The 22,853-nt window shown below is 42.1% G+C and overlaps 1 protein-coding gene across 1 annotated transcript in view; it reads right to left on the bottom strand.

The window, feature by feature from the left end:
• Positions 1 to 22,853, bottom strand: part of TTC37 (tetratricopeptide repeat domain 37) — a 2,356,248-nt gene that overhangs the window by 1,557,635 nt on the left and 775,760 nt on the right. Inside the window, exons 13-14 of the mRNA XM_044064132.1 lie at positions 6,802 to 6,905; positions 6,588 to 6,714 (exon numbers count right to left, since the gene is read on the bottom strand). Of these exons, the coding sequence (XP_043920067.1) occupies positions 6,588 to 6,714; positions 6,802 to 6,905 (231 nt within the window). The remainder of the gene's footprint in view (positions 1 to 6,587; positions 6,715 to 6,801; positions 6,906 to 22,853) is intronic.

Here is a 22,853-nt window from a genome sequence, read left to right as displayed (position 1 = left end):
GGCTGAACGTTCAGGTAGCAGGGGAGGAAACCCATATGTACAGAATACTGCAACATGTAGAATAGAAGGACATCTTGTAAAGACTGAAAAAAAAGTTATGTCTTACCATAACGTTCCATTTGTATTGTTGATCCTCGTTCAGTCATTACGTATGGGTATCAGTTCCGACCTCGGAACCAAGCCGGCCACCTTCCAAGCTCGCGTCAGCCACAAACTATCAAGCTAAAACTCTTACCCAGAATTCTCCATGTTACCTCAGACTGAGTTTGCAAGTCAAAAGAAGGTAGAGGCTACCTCTGGTCAAATTACGTAAAAGAACCTGATGGTGAGATCCACTAGAAGCCACAGGAGAGGGAAGGAGGGAGGGTCGTAATGACTACATGAGGATCAATAATACAGATGGAACATTATAGTAAGACGTAACTTCTTTATCTGGTATTGTTAATCCTCGTTCATTCCTTACGTATGGGACAGAGTCCCCAGCTACCTCAATTTCTGGGAGGCTCTCATGGAAGGACATTCCTGAGCACCACAGAACCAAAAGATGTTCTTCCCCTGGAGGCCAAATCCAATTTGTAGTGATTGATGAAGGTATGAGGCGTAGCCCAAGTCGCAGCTGCAAAGATGTCATGTAAAGAAGCAGCTCTGGCATGGAAGGCAGCAGAAGTTGCCACCGACCTAGTTGAGTGAACCTTTATGGTAGTCGGTAAAGGAGTGTTACTTTGAGAATAAATGACGGTGACAGTCTTTCAGCCATCTAGCCAATGTGACCTTGGCAACAGCACATCCTAATCTAGGACCAGAATAGGCCAAAAATAACTGGTCTGATTTACGGGAAGCTTTAGTCCTGTCCAAGTAGAAACAAATTTGTCTGTGAATATCTAGGGTATGTAGGCAATACTCTACTTTGTTTGAATGATTGGGGAAGAAAACTGGTTTGATTAATGGACATTTCAGAAATCACTTTTGGCAGGAATGAAGGATTAGTTCTCAAAGACACTCTATCTCTATGAAAAATCAAGTACGGACTCTTGATGCATAATGCTTGAAGTTCAGAGATTCTGGCAGAAATAATGGTGACCAAAAACAGGGTTTTCCATGACAAATATCTGAGGTTGCAAGAAGAAGCTGGTTCAAAAGGAGGCATTGTGAGAGCTTGTAGAACTAATGTCAAGTCCCATGGCTGAATAGGCTCTCTAAAAGGGGGCTTCAGATGATTCACACCTTTTATGAAGGTCTTGCATAGCCTGTGTGACATAAGAGAGGAATCCTGGACACTCTCATGGAAGTTAGATATTTCAGCCAAATGCACTCTAATAGTAGATGCTGACAGACCCGAGTGAAACAGGTTGGCTAGATATTCTAGTACTATAGGCACTGGTGCTGAAAAGGGGTCTACTTGTTTTTCTTTCAACCAACAGGTAAATCTTTTCTACTTGCTTAGGTAAGTAATTCTAGTGGAAGACTTATGAGATGCAACAAGAATGTCCTGCACTGGTAAAGAAAGATCATTCTGCCTGGCAATCAAGGGAATTGGAGGAGCCAAGCTATGAGCTTCAGGCTGTCTAGGTTGGGGTGAATCAGATTTTGCGGATGAGAGATCAACCTCAGAGTTGGGTGGAGAATCCACGGTTGATCTAGCAGTTGAGGCCAAGGGAAGGGGAACCAAATCTGACGAAGCCAATATGGTGCTATGAGGATCACCTTGCTCTTCAACCGACGTGCTTTCTTCAGAAACTGTGGGATGAGGGGGGAGAGTTGGAAAAGCATAGAGAAGACCCGAGGGCCAATCATGGACTAGAGCGTCCCTGCATGACTGTCAGGAGGGGGAATCAGGGCGAAGTATTTGCTGCATTTGTAGTTGGTCGGGGATGCAAAGAGGTCACAGCAAGGATGGCCCCAGCGGTGAAAGATCTCCACTGCTATAAAGGGATTCAGGGACCACTTGAGGTTGTAGAATGCACCTGCTGAGTCTGTCTGCTATCACACTGGAACTCATGGGAATGTGTTTTGCTAGGAGAAAGCGGTTGGTAGCCATCGCCCATTGCCATATCCTCATGGCCTCTCGACAAAGGGGGTAAGATTTGGTTCCACCTTGTTTGTTGATGTACCAGACCACCGCTATGTTGTCTGATTGTATCGCAATAGTCCAGGACGGCAGCAGGGGATGGAATGCTTGCAGCACCAGAAGCACAGCCCTCAGCTCTAGAACATTTATATGCAGTTGGGCCTCCAGTTAGTGCCTTGGACGGTCTGTCCCTGACATAACCCCCCACCCCATCAGAGAAGCATCCATGGTCACTGTGGCCTTGGGCTGCTGGGGGGAGAATAGGCGAGACCACTGTGATGGGTCGTGGGACATCCACCAATTTAAATCCTGTTTGCACCTGTGAGTTACTCGAATCTTGGCTGAAAGAGGATACTGAAAGGGATACCATTGAGTGAGCAGTAGCCATTGTAGAAGCCTCATGTGAAACCTAGCTAGGGGAACAATGATGATAGAGGCTGCCATGGAACCCAACAGCTGAAGGACAGAGTAAGCTGTGGATTTCTCCCTTGAAAGGATTGGGACCAGTTGTAGTTTTATCCTTAGTACTCTGTGCTCTGGAATGGATGCTCTGCAATTCTTTGTATCCAAGATGACTCCTATGAATTCTACGGACTGAGATGGGGTGAGATTGGATTTTCGCCAGTTTATGGTTCTGCCTAGCTTTTCTGCAGTGAAGAGAGAGTATGCCAGGGCCTCTTCCAATAGATGTCTGGTGGGGGCGGAAATGAGCCAGTCGTCTAGGTATGGAAACATCTTTCATCCTTGTAGTCGCAAGTGGGCTGTGACAACTGCCATGCACTTTGTGAACACTCCGGGGGCTGTAGGGAGTCCGAAAGGCAGCACTCTGAACTGGTAGTGACTGGCTCCCGCATGGGAGCGCAGGAATCTTCTTGATGGCCTGTCCACTTTTATGTGGTAGTATGCATCTTGAAGATCTATAGAGCACATCCAATCGTCTTTTTCCAAAAGCGGGAGGATAGACTATTGTGACCATCCGGAATGTTTGCACTCTTACAAATTTGTTCAACACACTGAGATCCAAAATTGGTCTCCAGTCCCCTGTTTTCTCTGGCACCAAAAATAGTCTTGAGTAGAATCTAGATCCTTTCTGGTCTGGAGGGACTATTTGGATGACTCTTTTTCTTAGCAGCTTTGCTGTCTCTAATGCTGCTTCTTCCCTTTGACTGGGTGGAACGTCGGGTAGGTCCTTCTGAAGAGACAGGAGAAAGATCGAAGGGGATATGATAACCTCTGGTTATAATCCTTTGTACCCAAGAATTGGTGGTGATGGTTAGCCAGGCAGAAGGGTACAAGGAAAAACGACCCCCAACCACCTCCACAGGAAAGGAGTTGGGCCGCTCTTCAAAAGCGCTGGAAGGATTGGCCAGGAAAAGAGTCCCTGAAACCCTGGTTACGTGGACCCCCTCTGCCCCAAAAGGGGAGTCTTCCCTGTGAGTTTCCCCCTCTGCCTCTAGGGGAGAACTCGGCCAGTGTGCCACGGAAAGGACCCTGAGACTTCTTGAACCATATCTTCCCACTCTTTTGGTTTCGGGAGAAAGCACATTAAGGGGAATAATAACAGACACCTACGGCAGAAAGGGGTCTTACCGTCCTGTTCACATCTGGCCAGTGTGCTTTTAACTTGGGGTTTTAACAACGAAGAGGCTACAATGGGAGCGTTAAGAAAGGAAGCCTTAAAGGGTTCTGTGAAATTGCACAAGCACATCCAGGCTTGTCGTCTCAAGACCATACCTGAACCCGCCCTCTAGCTGCTCCTTCTGATGCGTGAGATATCAGTCGCATGGAGGAGTTAGACATTGACTCAAAGGTGGCCAGCTGAGAGGCCACTTTGTCACAGACCTCATCAGACACAGCACCAGCCAAGGTTTCAGAGAGCTCAGAAATTGGATCCCTTTGAAGCCTGGTAAAGTGTGCCATATAATTCAGGGACCTGATAGCAAAGGTTGCTGATGCAAAAGTGCGCTTCCCTATCCTGTCCAGAGCCCGGGACTCTTTGTTGGGCGGATGGAGAGTCTGGCTTTCTTCTTCCGCCAGACCCTTTTTGGTTGTGGCCGCCAACACCAGAGCATCCACAGGAAGACCTTTGGATCAATAGGGATCCGTAGCAGGAGGGGACAAAATTTTATCTGGCCTTCTGGCCTCCGGGGAATAGCCTTGATGGTGTCAGGAGCCTTCCATGCACGCTGCAAGATGAGCTGGACCAGTTGATCTGCAGGCGGAGTAACCCAGGAGGTAGGGGGCTGGGCGCAAAAAGCCTGCAGGAACACAGGCTCCCCAGAGGTCAGATTAGATGGCTGCCAGTCACCTCTCTGTTTAAGGATTTCGAGGATATCACCAAAGGATACCTCAGAGGGTGACTGAGGGCACCCTTCCCCATCATCAAAATCTGTGTCTTCAGTGAGGGACTCCTCTGTGGAGTCCATGCGCTTCCTCTTGCACGAACTTTTCCAGTGAACTTCCTCAGAGGGGGAAGCTGGGGAAGATAACTGAAAGGGGGGTTTCTGTGGGAATACATCCTGAGGCCCTTGCACCCAGTGTCCGCTAGGTGCAACTTGTGACCATAGCGGTCCAGAGGAGGGCGGGGAGAGAGACAGAACAGTATCACCAGCAGACGCCAGAGCCTTCTCCATCAGTTGGAAGGCTGGTCCACCTGAAGAGGGGTGAGCGTCCAGGACAGAGGTCACTCCCTCCCTTAAGTGGCTCAGCCTGCTGACCTTGAGTCCCCAGATGGCTGTGAAACACCAAATTACGCGTGTCACAAATATCATCCTGGGTCATAGCAAAACTCTCCTGCCACAAAGGCAACTGCGGTTCCTTACTGAGGTCCATAAAGGGAACTGTAGAGGGGGAAGACTGTGCTATATCAAAGGGCTTCAAAGGCAATGAAGGAGGAGAATAATAAGGGGTCTTTGGCGATGGGTGATCACCTCCCAAGGAAGGATAGGTCATGGGGGGTGGAATACCTCTGGCCAGAAGCACTTGATCCACAAGACGCAACATGTTGTGTTCAGAAAGGCTTCTAGTGGACCTCACGGACCACAGCTGAGGGAGAAACAGGTCTATCCACAGAAGAGACAAGCTCGGTGCCCACCTCACCAATCCACACTGTGAACAACGGGTGCCAAGAGAGACTGGACTATGGGTGTCTGCACCGAGGAAATCATCGGTACCGAGGTCACGGTCTGCACTGACAAAAAGATCGGTGCTGAAGTGTTTGCCGGTACCAAAGTTGGAACTGAAAAAGTTGGTGTCAATAACTGAGGTGTCTGTTCCGGGTAAGATGTCGGAGCTGATGTGGTTAAAGTCTGTGCCGACTGAATAGTCGGTGCTGATGTAGTAGTAATAGTAGTAGTCTGAACTGAGTACCGATACGGTAAAGGCTACAGTAGAAGGAGCCGAAATCACAGATGGCGCCGAAGGCCTTGGTGCCGAAGGTCTAGGCACAGAAAGCGCTGGGGCCGACAGAGTCAGAAAGCTTAGCCTTCTTGGGTCTTGGTTGGCGGGAGTCCCCAGCCGGGGACGAAGGTACAGACTTGGCCTTTGTAAGATCATCCAATTTTTTTCTGATGGGCTCTAGGAGGGGTTGAAGCCTCAGACCCAGAAATATCTTCTGAAAAGGGAGATTTAAGAAGCCCCTTCAGTAACAATTTATTTTTCCTCTCAATCAAAGTTCTGTTGGAAAGGTTCTTACAAATACCATATGGTGGGTCAACAGATAAGTGAGGCACACCCAAGCAATAGACGCACAGAGTGTGTGCATCTGATGTAGGTAATTTGTGTCCACAATCTGGACACCTTTTAAATCCTAAACTACCTTTTTTATCTGCCATGATAGAAAAGGAGAAAAAAAGAAAGGGTACCAGCGGTATGAAAGAATACCCGAAGACAATAAAGAAAAGAAGGGTTTACCAACAATGGTAAGGGAGAAAATACCTCGCGGTAAAAAGTGCAGAGTAAAGAGAAGGAAATACAGTCGCTAAATGCAATAAGGTAAGAGAACAAATTAGAAACTTTTCTGACAGTAAAAGTTATTTTAGACTAGTCTGACAACAAATATCTGTACTTAGCTCAAGAGAAGTAGGTTTACACGACCAAATGGCGATGCGGCAAACGAAATCTGAGGTAACAAGGAGAGGGAAATTCTGGGTAAGAGTTTTAGCTCAAGAGTTTGTGGCTGATGCAAGCTTGGAAGATGGCCGGCTCGGTTCTGAGGTCGGAACAGATACCCATACGTAAGGAATGAATGAGGATTAACAATATCACATACAATATTCCAGGATATCTTTCAAATATTAAAACATTTTGCCTAAGAATTGCACATATTAAGAAACCAAAATATAACTGACTACGTGAAACTACAACATTCTCATTTGCTTTAAATGACTTCACATTATGTGCCACTGCACTATGTAACAAGACAGCATCTGGCAACTACTTTAATGCTGTGCAACAGCAGGGAAAGTGGTGTAGAAAAGATTTCAGACAAGAACAGAACTGAAACAGTACTCATACTTACCTTCAGAAAATGTGTTAGGGCTTTTGACTTGTCTCTTCTGGTCTCTTCACCCATAAACCAGTAAATTAGTCCAAGATAAAAATAGTAATCTGCTGTATCAGGCTTCCTTTGCAAAGCATTCTGAAAACTGTAGACACAAAATAGATAAACTGAATTAGTTTTCTCCAGAGTCTTGTTTCAAATGATGAGACAGAGTAACATGGATAACCCTTACCTTTCTTCTGCTTCATCATATTTCTTCTGAGAGTAACACAGTAGGCCCTTCACAGCATATGCTTCTCCTTTTTCTGAGTGAGATGTTAGAAGTTTTGCTGTAAGCTGTGACAAAAAAGAAAAGAAAATAATTACAATTGCTCAGCTGACAAGTACTTGTACTAGACGTTAAGTTTTGATATGCAGTTGAAAAAGACAGTATATCAGGACCATTTATACCATTTAATACAAAAACATGATCTTTGCAATACATGGAGTCTACTGAATGTTGCTAACAGTACTGCAAATCATGCCAGAATGACCCAGAATGCACAGGCATATTATATTAGTTCTACTACTACTACAGAGCTTGTACAGCCGGATCATTGTCAAATGGGGCCCTAAGTAAGATAATGAATGAGCCTTCAAACCCCACTCCCACAGACATATCAATATCCCATTACTTGGCTGTCTTTTCCCAGTTACCATAAAACACTGTTCATACATGCCAGTGAATAAACTATTTTCTTCTCTTTTACAATGATCAGAGACTTGGATTTACTTAAAAACTTTTACTTCAAATTTTACAGCAAACAATACTGCCAGCCAAATGCAAAACAAAATAAAACACTCTCACAGCGATGACGTTCCTATTGCAAACAGAAAACGTATCTTCCCTTAAAACTCACATCTACCGAGAATGCATCTCACAACCCAATAAACTGCAAGAGGCGTGCTGAATCCTAGTCAAATAGCATGTAGTGAAGCAGTAATTAGTGGCTTTGTGAAGAGTTCAGGAATTCAAAAGACAAATGTAGTCACTTGCTAACATCCTGGGACAGACCACAACATGCAAGTGTCCCTTTTTGGGAGAATTTTATGATCACAGTCTGAAGTGACCTGGTCAGAATCACACAGAAGACAAAAGAAGGCTGTGGGAATCAAACCCTGCACTGTGAAAAACCAGTCATTAACACCTCACAGCCTTACTCAGCTGACTCAGAACTAGAAAATCTGTTGTAGTCCAACAAGATGCATTTCACACATCAGCATGTTAGCAAAAAAAAAAAAAAACAAGCTAAAGTAAAAATGTATTCATAGTTAAAATAACATTAAATATGCAGACTTCATGCTGTCAAGTTTATTTATAGCCAAAAAACAAACACGCTGTCAACAGTCAACAAAACAAGTTTGTACCGAAAGAACATGGCTCACGTGATAATGCTCATATTTACTTCAATCAATGCCTTCCTTCCTTTGGACCATAACTACTGTTGGATGCAGGATCCAAGTATGCATGTGCGCGCGCACACACACACACACACACACACACACAAACACACACACACACACACACACCAGTTGCAACCACCTGTCATGACTGTACATCTCAAATATTTGCTTGAAATTTAGTGAATGAATAAATTCTTAAATACCGGTTCAGAAATGCATCTTGGCTCACTGCAGTTAAAAATCTACAGAGCAACCTACTACAACTCCCTTCTGACTTCTCAGCTTATCTGAAAAACCAGAGGCAAAGGAGGAACAGATTTTACATATTTATCTTATATGCGTAAAAAGTTATACATTCATAGGTAGTTTCTAGGCATGCAGTCCAGGAGACCATTAAAGAGCCTAATCCAGATTCCCATTTACCATCTCTGGTTAAGTGACTTGCTTACAGTCACCCAGTTAAAGGTGGAAAGATTCAAACTATGTATTGTAACATGAAGCAGCCCATTAACAAGTCAGAGCTTTAGTCCTCTGGGCTAACTACCAGGTATCTAAGTTTGCTGCTAAAATAAAAAGTAGTGCATTAACAAAATCATTCTGAAGGATGCAAAGTGTGAAAATCACATGCCTGTTGTTATTTAGACACTGCAATCCACAGCAATTTACCAGAAACCCACAAGTTTTACAAGGAAAAGACAAACATACCACTCCACTAATTTGTTCAATAATTCTGGACAAAGACGAAAGTAATGGGTACAAAGGCTCAAAAAGGGACGTTTTTAATTATTCTACATGTTTGCTAACCATGCAAACCCACTGGACAGTGGTGGTTCTTTCCAGAGGCAACCTAGGAGCACTGTCAAGTGACTTGCTCAAAGTCGCACAGCAGGCAAATGGAAGTGAAATTATTCAAACCCTTTACTTTTGATTACAGGAAGTTGTTCATTAATAGCTCATAGCTTTAATTGGCAGACAATTCTACTTTACTTGATAACTTAACAGAATAGCAAGTGTTGCAATGCATTTTCTGGACAATAAAAACTATGAAATTCTAATACTGTAATCCTCAATGATTTACAAGAAAAAAAAAAGTTAGAGAGAGGCAGGGCATGAATACAGGACAAAATCAGAGGCGTTCTGCAAAATTACAGATAGGTAAGAGGTGTACTTCTCTAACTCACCGATAAAGGTAACAGAACAACAGGTTTTGCATCAACATGCATTTTCTAAACAGCAAGGACTATGAAACTCTAATGACTGTAATCCTCAGTAACTTATCCAAAAATGAAGAAGTCAGTAAAGGTCTGGCAGATGGTGCACAGGATTATGGCTCCAACCTCTTAATGAGCTGCTTCCTGTAGTCAAGGGTACAGGGTATGACTCGTTCTTCCTCAATTTGCCCACTATGCAACTCAGAACAAGTCACTTAACCAGACAATGCTCCTGGTTGTCCCTGAAAGGTGGGTTAAAAAAGGGCTGGACATAACATTTTCTGAAACTCTATTGTCTGACATTGCTGGCTGACTGTAAACCCAGTAACACACACCCCTCAACTTGACACAGCATTAGCAATCAAACAGCTGCCTTTCCACAGTAATGGCAATGCTACACACACAAAATCAGTGCAATGCTTCAGATGACTCATTCACAGTAATAACATAACAGCAATAAGTGTTTAAAACCTCACAACAGCAGGAGTGACAGTATTAAAAAACCTTGCTTAACACAACGGCAACTATTCAACTATGTCAAAATGCTGATTGCTTAGCATGACGGTGGAAGATAATGCTTCAAAACCTAGTTTAACACAATGGCAGCAGCAAACACAATAATTCAACTGCTTCAAAACAGTAGGTGCCTGCTTAGCAAAATAACTTAATTCAAATGGTAGTAATTCAAGTGCTTCAAATAGCTCACCTTGCAACAGTAATTCCTGTAATATTCAGAGAACCCAAAATCTTCATAGGTCTTCTAAATACCATGTTAATAGCTCAAAGTTTCTCTCTCTCTCATAGGCTCAACTGAGCCAATGAAAGACCGACTTCTTGGAAGCAGAACAGCTGACAAGAAATTGGGTTGGGAGATGTGGATGAGATAGATTCATTTTTTTTGGAATGTTTATGCCCCCCCAGCCAGCACCATACCCTAGGCAGCTGCCTAGGTTGCCTTGAGCTGGATCCAGTCCTGCAAACTTGTGTTGCTCTCATTCTCATTTTCAAGTCACCCTTTAATGAAAGTAAGTAACCACAATCTACCTACCAGTGGTACATTCTATTGTCACTTTCTGTCACTTGACTTCACAGGATCTCTCCAGCTTTTACAAATATTTGTTTAATTATTGACAGAAAATTCTTTCCTCAAAAGAAATTAGGTAAATGACATTATTGGATGAGTTGTCAAACACAGGTAGAACCCATGAGCAAAAATATGACATCACTAACACATGTGTATGTGTGCCTCAGAGTGATGTGCAGGACGAATGCCAGCTGAAAACTCATTATGGTTACGGTTTACAATTTCTGTGTTTTATCTCAACTTCCAAAAGTGCAGTGAGATAAATGATGATGTCATAATTCAGGTACCAGCTGCTAATAAAGGCCATCACACAAACCAGAACTGCTTCACATGCGGGAAAACAAAACATACAAAGACACTATGAATATTCATACAGGATGCCACACTTGCCACAGTCAAAATTCCGCCCACCAGAAAATCGGTTAGGTTCCCCATGCTTTGCACTACAGAGTCAACCACAATCCCATTCAAAACATTGGCACTGGTTCGGTTTTGGACTTTACAAAGGGGAAGCATATAGCCAACAAAATGAGTATTTCATTATCTCTTGCTATAACAATACGTTGTATAGTCTAATTCTATGGTAAAATACTGTATCTATATATTACTTGCTGAAGTAAAACAAGGTCAAACATGTATGCACTAGCTGGCCCACAACTCACAAATTTCATTAACATCGCCTGTTGGTCTAGAATTATAATTTGTGGAAACAAGACATCCCAAAATGTTGAGTGAAAATGCACAGGAAAGACAATGGCTTCCAATCTTTTCCAAGTATTAAACAGGGACATTTTTTAAGTGGTGGTGCAGCAGTTAGCATTGTCACCTCACAGCAAGAGGTTCTCCATTTCAATTCCTGGCTGGGGTTCCTTCTGTGCAGAGTCTGCATGCCCTCCCTGCGGTCATGTGGGTTTCCTCTGGGTATTCCGGTTTCCTCCCACATTCTAAAGACATGCAGCAGGTGGACTGGACACACTAAACTGGCAGTAGGTAAGAGTATGTGTGCAAGTGAGTACAAATGAATTACAGTGGCAGAGCTAGCCACCTGGTGGTGTAAACCTTAGCTCGAGATGATTGTCACTGCAGAAGTAACATCCCCAACCCCATGTGCAAAATGGGAGGATGGATGGATTTAGTAAGCAGACTAAGTACAGCTGTGTGAGTGCACTCTCAATTAGATGTATAAAAAATAAGATAACTGCTGTAGTTTGTTTTTTTTTTTACATATAGGACTCAGATGCAGAAATATTAATCTTTTGGTCAGGAATTTAACTTAGGGCCTTCAAGAATTCTCTCTCCTTTAAATTTGCCTGATATGAAGCATTGGAAAGAGATGATGCATGAACAGAATCTTGTCTTTTTAAAGAGCCACAATAGAGATTTCATTGTTCACAGCTGGCCCTCGGACAGTCCTGAGGTCAGACCGTCTTAAGCTTATATACTGGAAACTGAGGCTGCTGATCTGACAATAACTAGGCAATGGGGGACTTTCATCTAATCTTCAACAAAGCAAGACTGAATCAGGAAATCAATCGGGTATGGGCAGACAATGGAAATGCCAAAGGGTAAAGATATGGACTGATACTGGCAGCTCTGAGCACTGAATAGGAAGTACTGTCTGTGATCTTTGTAAATATTGACAATGAGATACGAATCCTTCACATTCAGGGTAATCAAAAGAGCATCCTTTAACAGCAGGTGGAAAGGATTGCAGAATGAGCATTCTGAACTTTCCAAAGATACAAAACTGTCTGGCACAAAGAAGCCTAGAATGCATCTCCAAAAACTTGTTGGGAAACCAGAAAGACCCTTAAAACAGAGACATTCTTCCTTTCTTTGGCACTAAGACTATCTTTACGGCCTGTATTCCAAACGTTTCAAGACAATGGGCTTGACCAGATGATTTTTTTCAAAGCTGAGGTGATATCTGCAGAAAAGGAAGAAATTGTGGGAAATGTGTCATGTACAATTTAAGCTCACTCCTTCTCTCATTCACTTGCCTGAGGTCACCAAGAACAACAAAAAAAAAAAACTCTCCACCTCAAAAGGCCATGAAAGTATGAGGTAGGGTGTGCAGTCAGAATTGTGAGGTACTAAAACTGGCCACTACTGCTTGTGCCAGCCCCCTCTTATATTCCCATGTTTGCTACCTTTTCTTGAGCTGTCTCCTATAGTGGCCTGACATATTCTGTATCTTGCAAAGTGCCAGTGTTTGTAGTATAATTACTTGAATGCCTCAGCATTAGGGATAAAAAGATATTTTACAGGCTCAATAGATTTTCTTTCCCTTCAGTCTTTAAGGATTTCTTTCGAGGGAGTCCCAAAGAGACTTTTCCCTCTCCAAAGGTGAATTCAGACACTGTTCTTGTATCTACTCTTTTAGGATCACAGCCTGTATACCATTCTGACGTGCATTTATTTCCATAATATTATTTTAATGTTGGTTCCTCTGTTACTAGTGTATTCAGCATTTCAAAACTCTTCCTGTACAAACCTTGGCTCCCACATTCATCCTGAACAGCTTTCTTAGAGGCATAGTTATCACAACTAAGCACAAGATTTGCAACATACTGTAGCATTCCCGAAAACCTTTGTAAGGGCTTGCTTGTCTTCAGGATTGGCATATGCAAAACTGCACTGACTTTTTCTGTTAACAGGCTTCAGTCTCTCTGATGTTAGACTACAACCCACAAATTTCAGCCTCGTCAGTATTATTTTACATCTCCTGTTATTCAGGTTATAATTATGTTGTCTTATTCTACTGGGCAACTGCTTTGGTCCTCTTGTTGCATTTATTCTGGGTCCAAAACTACACTAACAGACCATCAACTAGGTGCCCAGTTACCTTCTAATCCTTCAATTACTGGTTCAATAGTTCTTTTTTTTTGCAATAACTTTGGTGCTGATGAAATACTGAAGACTAAGGAATCTGTACCTTCCTGCAGGTGCATTAAATGTACACAGTCTGAATCTTTCATCCAGCATTATCTACCCAAATCTGGCAATGTTGGCACTGCTTCCTCAAATATACGCAATGGGGTACTGCTCTCCGTGAATCACTTCAATCAGATATTCCAGATTAATAACATTTATCAGTCTTGTCTTTAACAGCTCTCAATCTCTTCTTAACAATAACCACATAATCCTACCATTAGGTTTCCTCTGCTTCTTTATGAAATACAAGCTATGGAATTCATAGCTGCATAATAAGCTAACAACCACTAGGGTCCTTAAAAGCCTAGCCATGCAACCCAAATGTGACCCACAAATTTGATGTATATAGGTGGTGATTTACTGACTGCCTCTTTCCATCAGAGACATAGGGCCAGACCAGGGGTGAATTTCTGATTACCCATCCATTGCTCCAAGTTGCAGTTAAATAGGGATAGGGAGGAATTTTGATTCACATGGATGGGGAGCCTGTTCCAGAGAATGGGAACTCTCTGAGAAACATCAGTCACTCCAACATGTCCTATTTACGATGCAAAAAATTTAGGTCTTTTAATCGGGTCTATATTATATCCTCAAACGCTTAAAAAAGTGAACGCTGATTGATCGAACTTATTTTCGCGAAACTGCAAAATATCGAAGCAGCAGAAACTCAAATTTTTTCCTAGGGAAAGAATTCGGTTGTCCGTTTCTGTTGCTTCGGTATTTTCAGTGTTATGGTGGAAAGTTACCGGTCGGATTCAGGTAAGTGTGCGATTGTGTGGATGTGAGTGTTAGGGTGATTTAGGTGAGTTAGGGTTAGGGCTCGGGTTAGGTGTGTGTGCGATTGAGTGGACATGAGGGTTAGGGCGGATTTAAGTGAGTTAGGGTTAGGCAGCAAGTGAGGTGAGTGTGCGATAGTGACGGACCTTAGGGTTAGGGTTTGGGTTAAGGTAAGTGGGTAGTTAATGGTGTGGGCATAGTTTAGTGTAGGGTTAGGTATCAGATTTTAGGTGTATGTGTGTGGATTTCTGTTTGTTTGGTGTGCTTGTGTTGAGTGTATGTGTTTTGGATCAGCGATTTTTTTCCCTGGGAAAAAAATCGCTGAACTGACAGTTCGAGATTGTAAGCTTTCGCTTAAATTAGGTCGATCAATCAGCGTTCGCTTTTTTAAGCGTTCGATGATATAATATAGACCCTTTTAATCTTGCAGTTCTGATGCTGTTTCTTTTGCAGATGTGCAAAAGGTTCATCAAAACAGGTTCCAGGGATGCCTTGTATGCTAGGCAAAGATCACCTCTCAGAAGTCTGTATGATACCAAATAAAAAGACAGGGCTTTGAGACAATCAGTGTAGGACATTGTGTCTACTCTCTGTATACTTTTTGTAAGGAACCTTTAGTTCCAGTTGTTGCATGTGTCTGGTCATGTACATCCTGAAGGGGCATTACACTTTATGATTGGTCTGATGAGGGCACAGATAATGGTATGATGACCTCTCTGGACACAGAAGCCATGCCCTTGCTTATAAGCCGAGCTACACAGAAGGATTTTCTTACTACCTTGGACAATGCTGGTCGAAGTCGGTTACTAACTACATGAGTTCCCAGATTCCACACTAATGAATCATCTTTTAAGGATTTTTTTTTTGACGACATAGTTACCCAGTGTGGTAGACTTTCAAAAAGATTCTATAATGCATTGCTTGGTATTGAGTTTTAAGCCATGGCTTTGGCAATAAGCATTTGCCTTTATTAGACCTTCCTAAGAGTGTTCTAATCTTAGTGGGATTCAATGACTGCTCTTAGTTTGCAATCATCTCTGAACTTGGTCAACCAAAGGCCTTTGACATCCAAGAAGTAGATACCAAAGAGAAGTGGGCCTTGCGCACAGCCCTGGGGACTCTACTGGTGACCTGCATCTTTGTGGAGGTGGCCTCACCGATTCTAACTTCCTGGGTCCTTTCAGTGAGCCAACTAGCTACTCAACATGTTAGAAAGGGGTTTATACTTAGTTCCATAAGTTTGTTGACAATGCCCATGTTGGTATTCTACCAAATGCTTTAGCCAGATCCAGCAATATGTACTATTTTTCCCTCATCCATTGCCTTAGTGACCTTTTCAAAGATGATCACCACATCCAGTAAGCATGACCTTCGTTTCACAAAGTCAAACTGGGATGGTTCCAGTGTCTGGAGGTCTCCTATGTCTTTGTTGATAATTTCCATGATAATTCTTTCCATGGCTTTGCAAACAAGACTAGTCAGACTAATGGGTCTGCAGTTTCCAGGATCTGATGTAGGTCCTCCCTTATGTAGGGGGATGACCGTTGCACTCCCCATTCATGTGACACAAAGCTTGTTTTAAGGCTATAATTAAATAATGACTACAGGGGTCCTGATAAGTTGTATTTTAGGCTATTCAGAAAGCACCCTGGGATGTTATCAGGGCTCATTGAAGCCATATTATTGGCTTTAGTAAGTAGAGCCAATACATACTCCCTAGTTATAGTTGGACAGGTTATATTTGAGGTTATTTTTAAGAGGACGGTTGGGGGTGAGAGAGGGGTAAAGCTGGAACTGAATTTGTCTGTTAACAGATTCACTATCCTACCAGGCTCAGTGAATGTGGTATCATTAACCAGTTCAGCAAATTGCTGTGTGCTGCCAGTGAGGTTTCTGACATAGCTGTAGAAGGCCTTATGGTTATCTTTCAAGTGGAAGGCTATCTTAACTGCAAAGTTGGCTTTGCTCGACTTAAACAGACCTCATAGTTGCCTATTTGCTTTGATGAGGGAGCTTCTATCTTTATAGGAATTACCCTTCCTGATTTTTGCATTTTTTTCCATTTGGTGTACATCCTGTTTAATTTGGGATGCCACCACGGTGGTTTCTTTCTAATGCTAGTCTAGGCTTACTTCTAGTAGGTACAGCAGCCTCCATACAGCCACTGACATGGTTGTAGAGAGTCTCTGAGAGCAATTCAGCATAGGCTGCTGTGTTCTCTGGGTTTGGAGGGCAGTGAATTTTGACAATCCATCACTTAATTTTGCAATGGAATAGTGTCAGTTTCTGGTTTTAATGGGATTATGGAGTTGATTTTGAAACAGACAGCTTTATGGTTGGACCTTATTAAGGAGAATGAGACGAGGGGGGTTACACTATTCTCCCCCAGATTTGTAAGCATGAGGTCCAGTATGTTGGTGCCTCTAGTGGGTATATTCACTATTTTGATCAAAGATGTTTGTATTTAAAAGTCCAGGAATCTCTGTGCCTGTAGATTTCAGGCCATGTAGGTTTCCCAGTCTACAGAGGGGTAATTAAAGTCTCTCAAGAGTAGGGTGTTAGGTTGGATGGTACATGTCTCCAGTAGGTCCAAGTACACACTGTGACCTTCTTAGAACATGAACGGTGACCTATAACTGGCTAGGACATGGTAGGGGATTCTGCCTATGGTGATCTGCACATGAAGGAACTCCAGCATGTCATCCTGTTTGACCACCCTAGAGGTATGTATGTTACTGAGGTATACTGACACGCCTCCTTTAGCCCTTGTCTGTGCAGCTACTGGTCTAAAAGTGTGGATGGCACTGAATCCTTGCACTGGAGGTAGCTTCAAACCACATCTTGTTAAGTGCACAGATGTCTATATTCTAGACTGTGAGAAAGGCATGGAGGGAGTGTAGTTTTTTGTTTAGGTTCCTAGCACTGAGCAGTAACACTTTGAGGTTCAGCTGAGTTGATTTTAGCTATGTTGGTAGGTTTTCAATTTGGCAATGCCTAAAAAAGGCATTATGGGGGTGGACAGAGTTTTAGTCAGCATATGAAAACATAGAGGGGAGAAGTGCAGACCATACTTAGCAAAGCAACATGGTCTGCTAACCATGCCCTACCAAAGTGATAAATACTGGATTCCCTTAAAAGGTCACCAGAAAGACAGCCAGTTGCAGAAATCAATCATTTTTGCTCATACTGTAGCATCGTTGGTAATATGCTGCTCAGTGCTAAGCTCATACCAGCCTGAGACACAGTCTGAAAGCTCCATAATGTCTCTCTTCATACAGTTCAGGGATGTATATCTCAGGTCATTTATACCTTCATGGATGGAATCGTACTGATATCTGTGGGATAATGACTTGAGTGTGAGACTGTAATTTGGCAGATTCTGGCTCCAGATAAGTAACTAGCAATTATCGTCTCCTTGTTCAGCTTGGTTATAGGGGCATCAGTATATCTTATAATGGAGTAGTCCTGGGAAGTGTGACTGCTTGACTTAGGGGCTTAGTGTTTGGGGTTCTACTGACAGTGACAGTATGTCTGGTGTTAGGTGTTTTTTTGTGAGTGCCTTTTGGCTTGCTGAGACGTAGCTTTGACAATGAGTGGCCTAGGCAATCTGTGTTGTTTAGAAAGATTGCTTTTAAGTACCTCTGCATACATTAGTCTATGTGTTTCTTGTGTACTTTGTGAGGCAGGTGTTATGTGTGTGGTTTTGTCAACCTGACTGACGTGCACTTGTGCGTGAGAGTTTAGCCTGCAGTGTCATTGTTTATGTATACATAATGTGTCTGCTTCTTTAATGATTCGCTTTAGTTTTTGCTCAGTTCTACTCCTTAAGAGCTCTTGCTACTTTCCCTGGAGCATACATCACCAACACTGCTTTAGGTTAAGTTCTACATGACAGCTTTCTGGCAAACTTTCCAAGCATGTAAATAAATAAGCATGGTTGTGACGAAGATCACTGCTGTTGATCTGAATAGTATATTTCAAGATGCTTGTAGGATTGTGCAACTGATCTCCAATATGTAAAGCAACATTCTTTTACCTGGACATAGCAAATTTGTTTTAGCATTGCTAGATTTTCAAAATCCAACTCACCCTAAATGTTAAGAGATTTAATGTCTTGAATTATGCAATATGAAGCAGGATCTAATACTAGTTTTTTTACTGTACACTTCAGTACTTTTTGACCCAATGTTGTTACCTTTTATTCAAATACATTAACAACATGCAAGCAGAAATTATTTATGTTTTTAGTCTTAAAACATCTCAAAGTATGTAATGATCTGTACCTGTGTATACTTTAAATTCAAAAAATTGTTTTAATTCTCAGCACTTCTTACCAACAGTTTGACTTGAACAGGCTTCAGAATTTCACATTCAAATATTTACTTCACTATACTAACTCCTGTTCAATTTAAGAGAAAAAACTTTTCCTCTTGATCTTAGGATGTTTGTTAGATATTTGGTACTGGTGATTGTCATTTTTAGTCAGACCAAATAATAACTGCCTATCACTTATTTTTAGTTTTAGTATATAATTACCATTTACCGAATAGGATGGACAGATTTTCCATTAGTCCTAAAGTTAAAAGACTGTAAAAATAATGCAGATCACTAAACTCTTAGCATTTTAAATTAAACTTTACATCCATGTGAAGAGAATGGATTACAAACAGCATGATTTCCTGCGCTGTGCTTGCAAAGGTGAGGTTAATGAATAGGTGCTGGCATCCTCTGTAATTACCTTTAGAAAGACAGCTACTTCTAACATTTACAATTTCCTGATGGCAGGTCACATAGTTAAATTTCATTTTTCTTTAACAGAATTTTGCTGCAATAATGTTGCTGTTACTACTACTGCGGTACTTAACTTTTTCTCCAAACATGCACTGCACCAAAGCTTCCTTTTCAGGGAGTAATGCGTAAACAGAAAAGATGCACAAATTTGTCAAGTGAAACCAGACTATCTGGATGCAAATGTATTTTCCGTCGACCAACTCAGAGAACTTCAGTATTTTTATTGAAATAGTTACTCAACTCAGGCTGCAGCTGCACTAATCAGCATATTTCGTTATTTACACCTAATTTCTGACATTCCCCACGGTGGTGCTGCTGCTGTAGCGTTGTCGCTTCACAGCAGGACGTTGTCCCGTTCGATTCTCAGCTAGAGCGTCTTCTGTGTGGAGACATGTGTGAATGGGCATACCTTCGTTGAAGGTTGTGCGTCAGGGCCGGCAACTCGGCACATAAAAAAATCAACTGCCAATCATTAGCGGACCGGAGTTCCGCTGTGGCGACCCCTAACCGGGAAAAGCCGAAAGACACACACACACATACCTCATTTCTGACATTCATATGAGAATAATCCAAAAAGAAGAGGCCCCAATAATGAACCCCAGGGGACCACCACTAATAACCTCTGACTTGCAAAGTCTGAGTTGTGTCCACTGAATTATACACGGACTGGCATTTTATAATAATCTAGCATTTCTTCTCTTGTGAAATGATTCTTAATTATTTTAGCAAAGGCAAGATATTCAACCTTTCATCGACCTCTTCAAAAAATTACAGAAGGTTCAAAAAGAAAGATCTCTTCTTACACAACCTCCTACTCTTCCATGCCTAATAGAAGTGAGTTTCCCATGTCATTTTGAATAGTGCTATATTTACAAGCAGATAGGTCTAAAACTGTTTAATATGACCCATTCATTTGAATCAGAACCACTACAGGTTGCTACTACAAGTCAGGAACCTGTCCACACAGTAGCAACTACCGACAGGGGTTTGGTCAAGTTTTCCTTGATTATATGTAGAAAACAACCAAGTATCTGATCTCAATGACCATGAGCTTTTCCAATTTTACATGTGGGAGCAGTTTTGCCTACAGTTATAAAAGAAATACCTCTCTACTGCACTCTGACATGTTTATGTCTTTATTGTGAAGTTTGCATATTTTTTCTGCAAACACATTTACTATGCCCCATGGCCGGATATTCACTTCACTGTTCACTAAATTTACATCCACAATTTTTTCAGTTTCGGTTTACTAATGTAATTAAGGAATAACTTTTACTGCCATCAGCCTTTAAAATGAAACTATGCTCAGTTAGACCATCTTTTTTAGTATAAAAAGTAGCTCCACTACTTTATTTAATCAGGTATTAGCAGTTTCCTTTTCTGTCATCATCTTCTTTCGGCTGTTCCCTTTAGGGGTCGTCACAGCGGATCATCGGTTTCCATTTCTTCCTGTCCTCTGCATCTTGCTCTGCCACACCAACCACCTGCATGTCCTCTCTCACCACATCCAAAAACCTTATCTTAGGCCTTCCTCTTTTCCTGTTACCTGGTAGCTTTATCCTTAGCATCTTTTTCCCAATATACTCAGCATCCCTCCTCAGCACATGTCCAAACCAAAATAACATTTTCTCTCTGGCTTTGTCCCCAAACCTTCCAACCTGGGCTGACCCTCTAATATACTTATTCCTAATCCTGTCCACCCTCGTCACACCCAGTGCAAATCTTAACATCTTTAACTCTGCCACATCCAGCTCTAACTCCTGCCTTTTTGTCAATGCCACTGTCTCCAACCCATATAACATATCTGGTCTCACTACCCTCTTGTAGAGCTTCCCTTTTCACTCTTATTGGTAGTCGTCTGTCACAAATCACTCCTGACACTCTTCTCCACCCACTCCATCCTGCCTGTACTCTCTTCTTCACCTCTCTTCCACACTCGCCATTACTCTGAACTATTGATCCCAAGTATTTAAACTCATCCACCTTCACCACCTCTACTCCCTTCATCCTCACCATTCCTCTATCCTCCCTCTCATTCACACACATATATTCTGTCTTAGTCCTGCTGATCTTCATTCCTCTTCTCTCTAGAGCCTATCTCCATCTCTCCAGGGTCTCCTCAACCTGTTCCCTACTGTCACTACAGATCACGTCATCTGCAAACATTATAGTCCACGGGGACTCCTGTCTGATCTCGCCTGTCAACCTGTCCATCACCATTGCAAGTAAGAAAGGGCTCAGAGCTGATCCTTGATGTAATCCCACCTCCACCTTAAACGCATCCGTCATTCCCACCTGCACCTTAAACGCATCCGTCACTCCCACCGCAGACCTCACCGCTGTCACACTACCCTCGTACATATCCTGTACCACTCTTACATACTTCTCTGACACTCCCAACTTCATCATACAATACCACAACTCCTCTCTAGGCACCCTGTCATATGCTTTCTCTAAGTCTACAAAAACACAATGCAACTCCTTCTGACCTTCTCTGTATTTCTCCATCAACACTCAGAGCAAACATAGCATTTGTAGTGCTCTTTCCCGGCATGAAACCATACTGCTGATCACTAATCATCACGTCCCTTCTTAACCTAGCTTCCACTACTCTTTCCCATAACTTCATGCTGTGACTGATCAATTTAATCCCTCTGTAGTTACTACAGCTCTGCACATCACTCTTATTCTTTTTCTGTACTATATGTTATTAATTTTGCAATTCTACAAAGAGTATTCTATTGAATTTACCTGTACATTTGTGCCTTACAAGTGTTCATTAATGTAGAATTTAATACAGAAATCGCAGACAATATTTGGAGGAAACTTATTTAGGTCATCAAGGATACAGATGGCCAATTCTAGCCATGCTGAAATGGTGGCATTCATGGAAGCCCATCCTATTATGCTTCTTTCCCAGCTTTCACAGCTACATAAAAGCTTGGAAGACTTCAGCACATTAGGCATCAAAAACCTAGAACTTTTTTTTAATGAATATCAGGATCAAGATTCAAACTGTGGAAGTAACAGAAAATGCCTTAGTGTATGAGCAAAAAAAAATTCAGCTTAAAACTGACTAAGGAGTGTTCCTACTGTCAAGATCTGCAGTTCACCCAGTATGTACAAAATGGATAGACTAGGAAACAAGATAGTCATATCAGCTGATAAATTAAATGCATCTAGTGTGTTCTGGTATTCTCTTTTCTTGTTAAATATAACCATAGTGCCCAAACGACAAATACATTCTTAGAGTATCAGCTGATTTGCAAGAGGATTCTATTTGATGGGTCCTGGTTTGCATTATTACTACTTCACCAGTCACAACTTGGCATTTTTTTTAAAGCAAACTCCTGTGATCAAGGACAAAAGTGTGTACAAAATGACCCAGACCATGGTGTAGGTGAACTCATCTCTGTCACTTCACCCCTTCCACTATAGAGCACCTTCCTGCAAAACAAGAAATAACATACATTTGATGCAAGACTGTTAAGCAAGTAATACAAGAATGGATATTTATCACATTTACAAGGATCTCCAATAGCAACAGCAACAGCTGGTGAAAGGCAACTCATCTGTAGAGTAAGAAGCATGGAGATGGAAGCAGAGTATACCTGACCCACCAAGGAAAGTCCTGTTACAGATAACACAACCGTGCATTTATACTCACTGTAAGGATCCCTTATGAGCAGTCAGTATACAAACTGATGGCAAAATGGATAAGTCAAGCTCCTTGAAAAATGCATCCCCCAAAGCTGCAGGGGAGATAAATTTAAACATCAGTTTTTGCAAGGGGTAAGTTCTACCTCTCCACACTCCTTACTCATGTATCTACTTTAACTCCATGGTCACACAACTATGTATGGGCGTGGGACTCTAAAAAGGATGAAAAATTGCTGACAACTGTTATCTCACCAAAAAAGCAGACATTTTAAAACTTTCTTAGGCATGTAAGTTTGGGAAGTTAGGAATCAGGAAGACTGCATCCTTCTAGTTACCATTCCTCAAATGGTGATTTCCCCTCCTGAAAACCACTTTTGCTCAAGT

The sequence above is a fragment of the Protopterus annectens genome, chromosome 2.part2 (assembly GCF_019279795.1).
Source record: "Protopterus annectens isolate FY-2018-M chromosome 2.part2, PAN1.0, whole genome shotgun sequence".
Classification (NCBI taxonomy): Eukaryota; Metazoa; Chordata; order Ceratodontiformes; family Protopteridae; genus Protopterus; species Protopterus annectens.
This window is presented reverse-complemented; position numbering and strand designations above follow the sequence as displayed.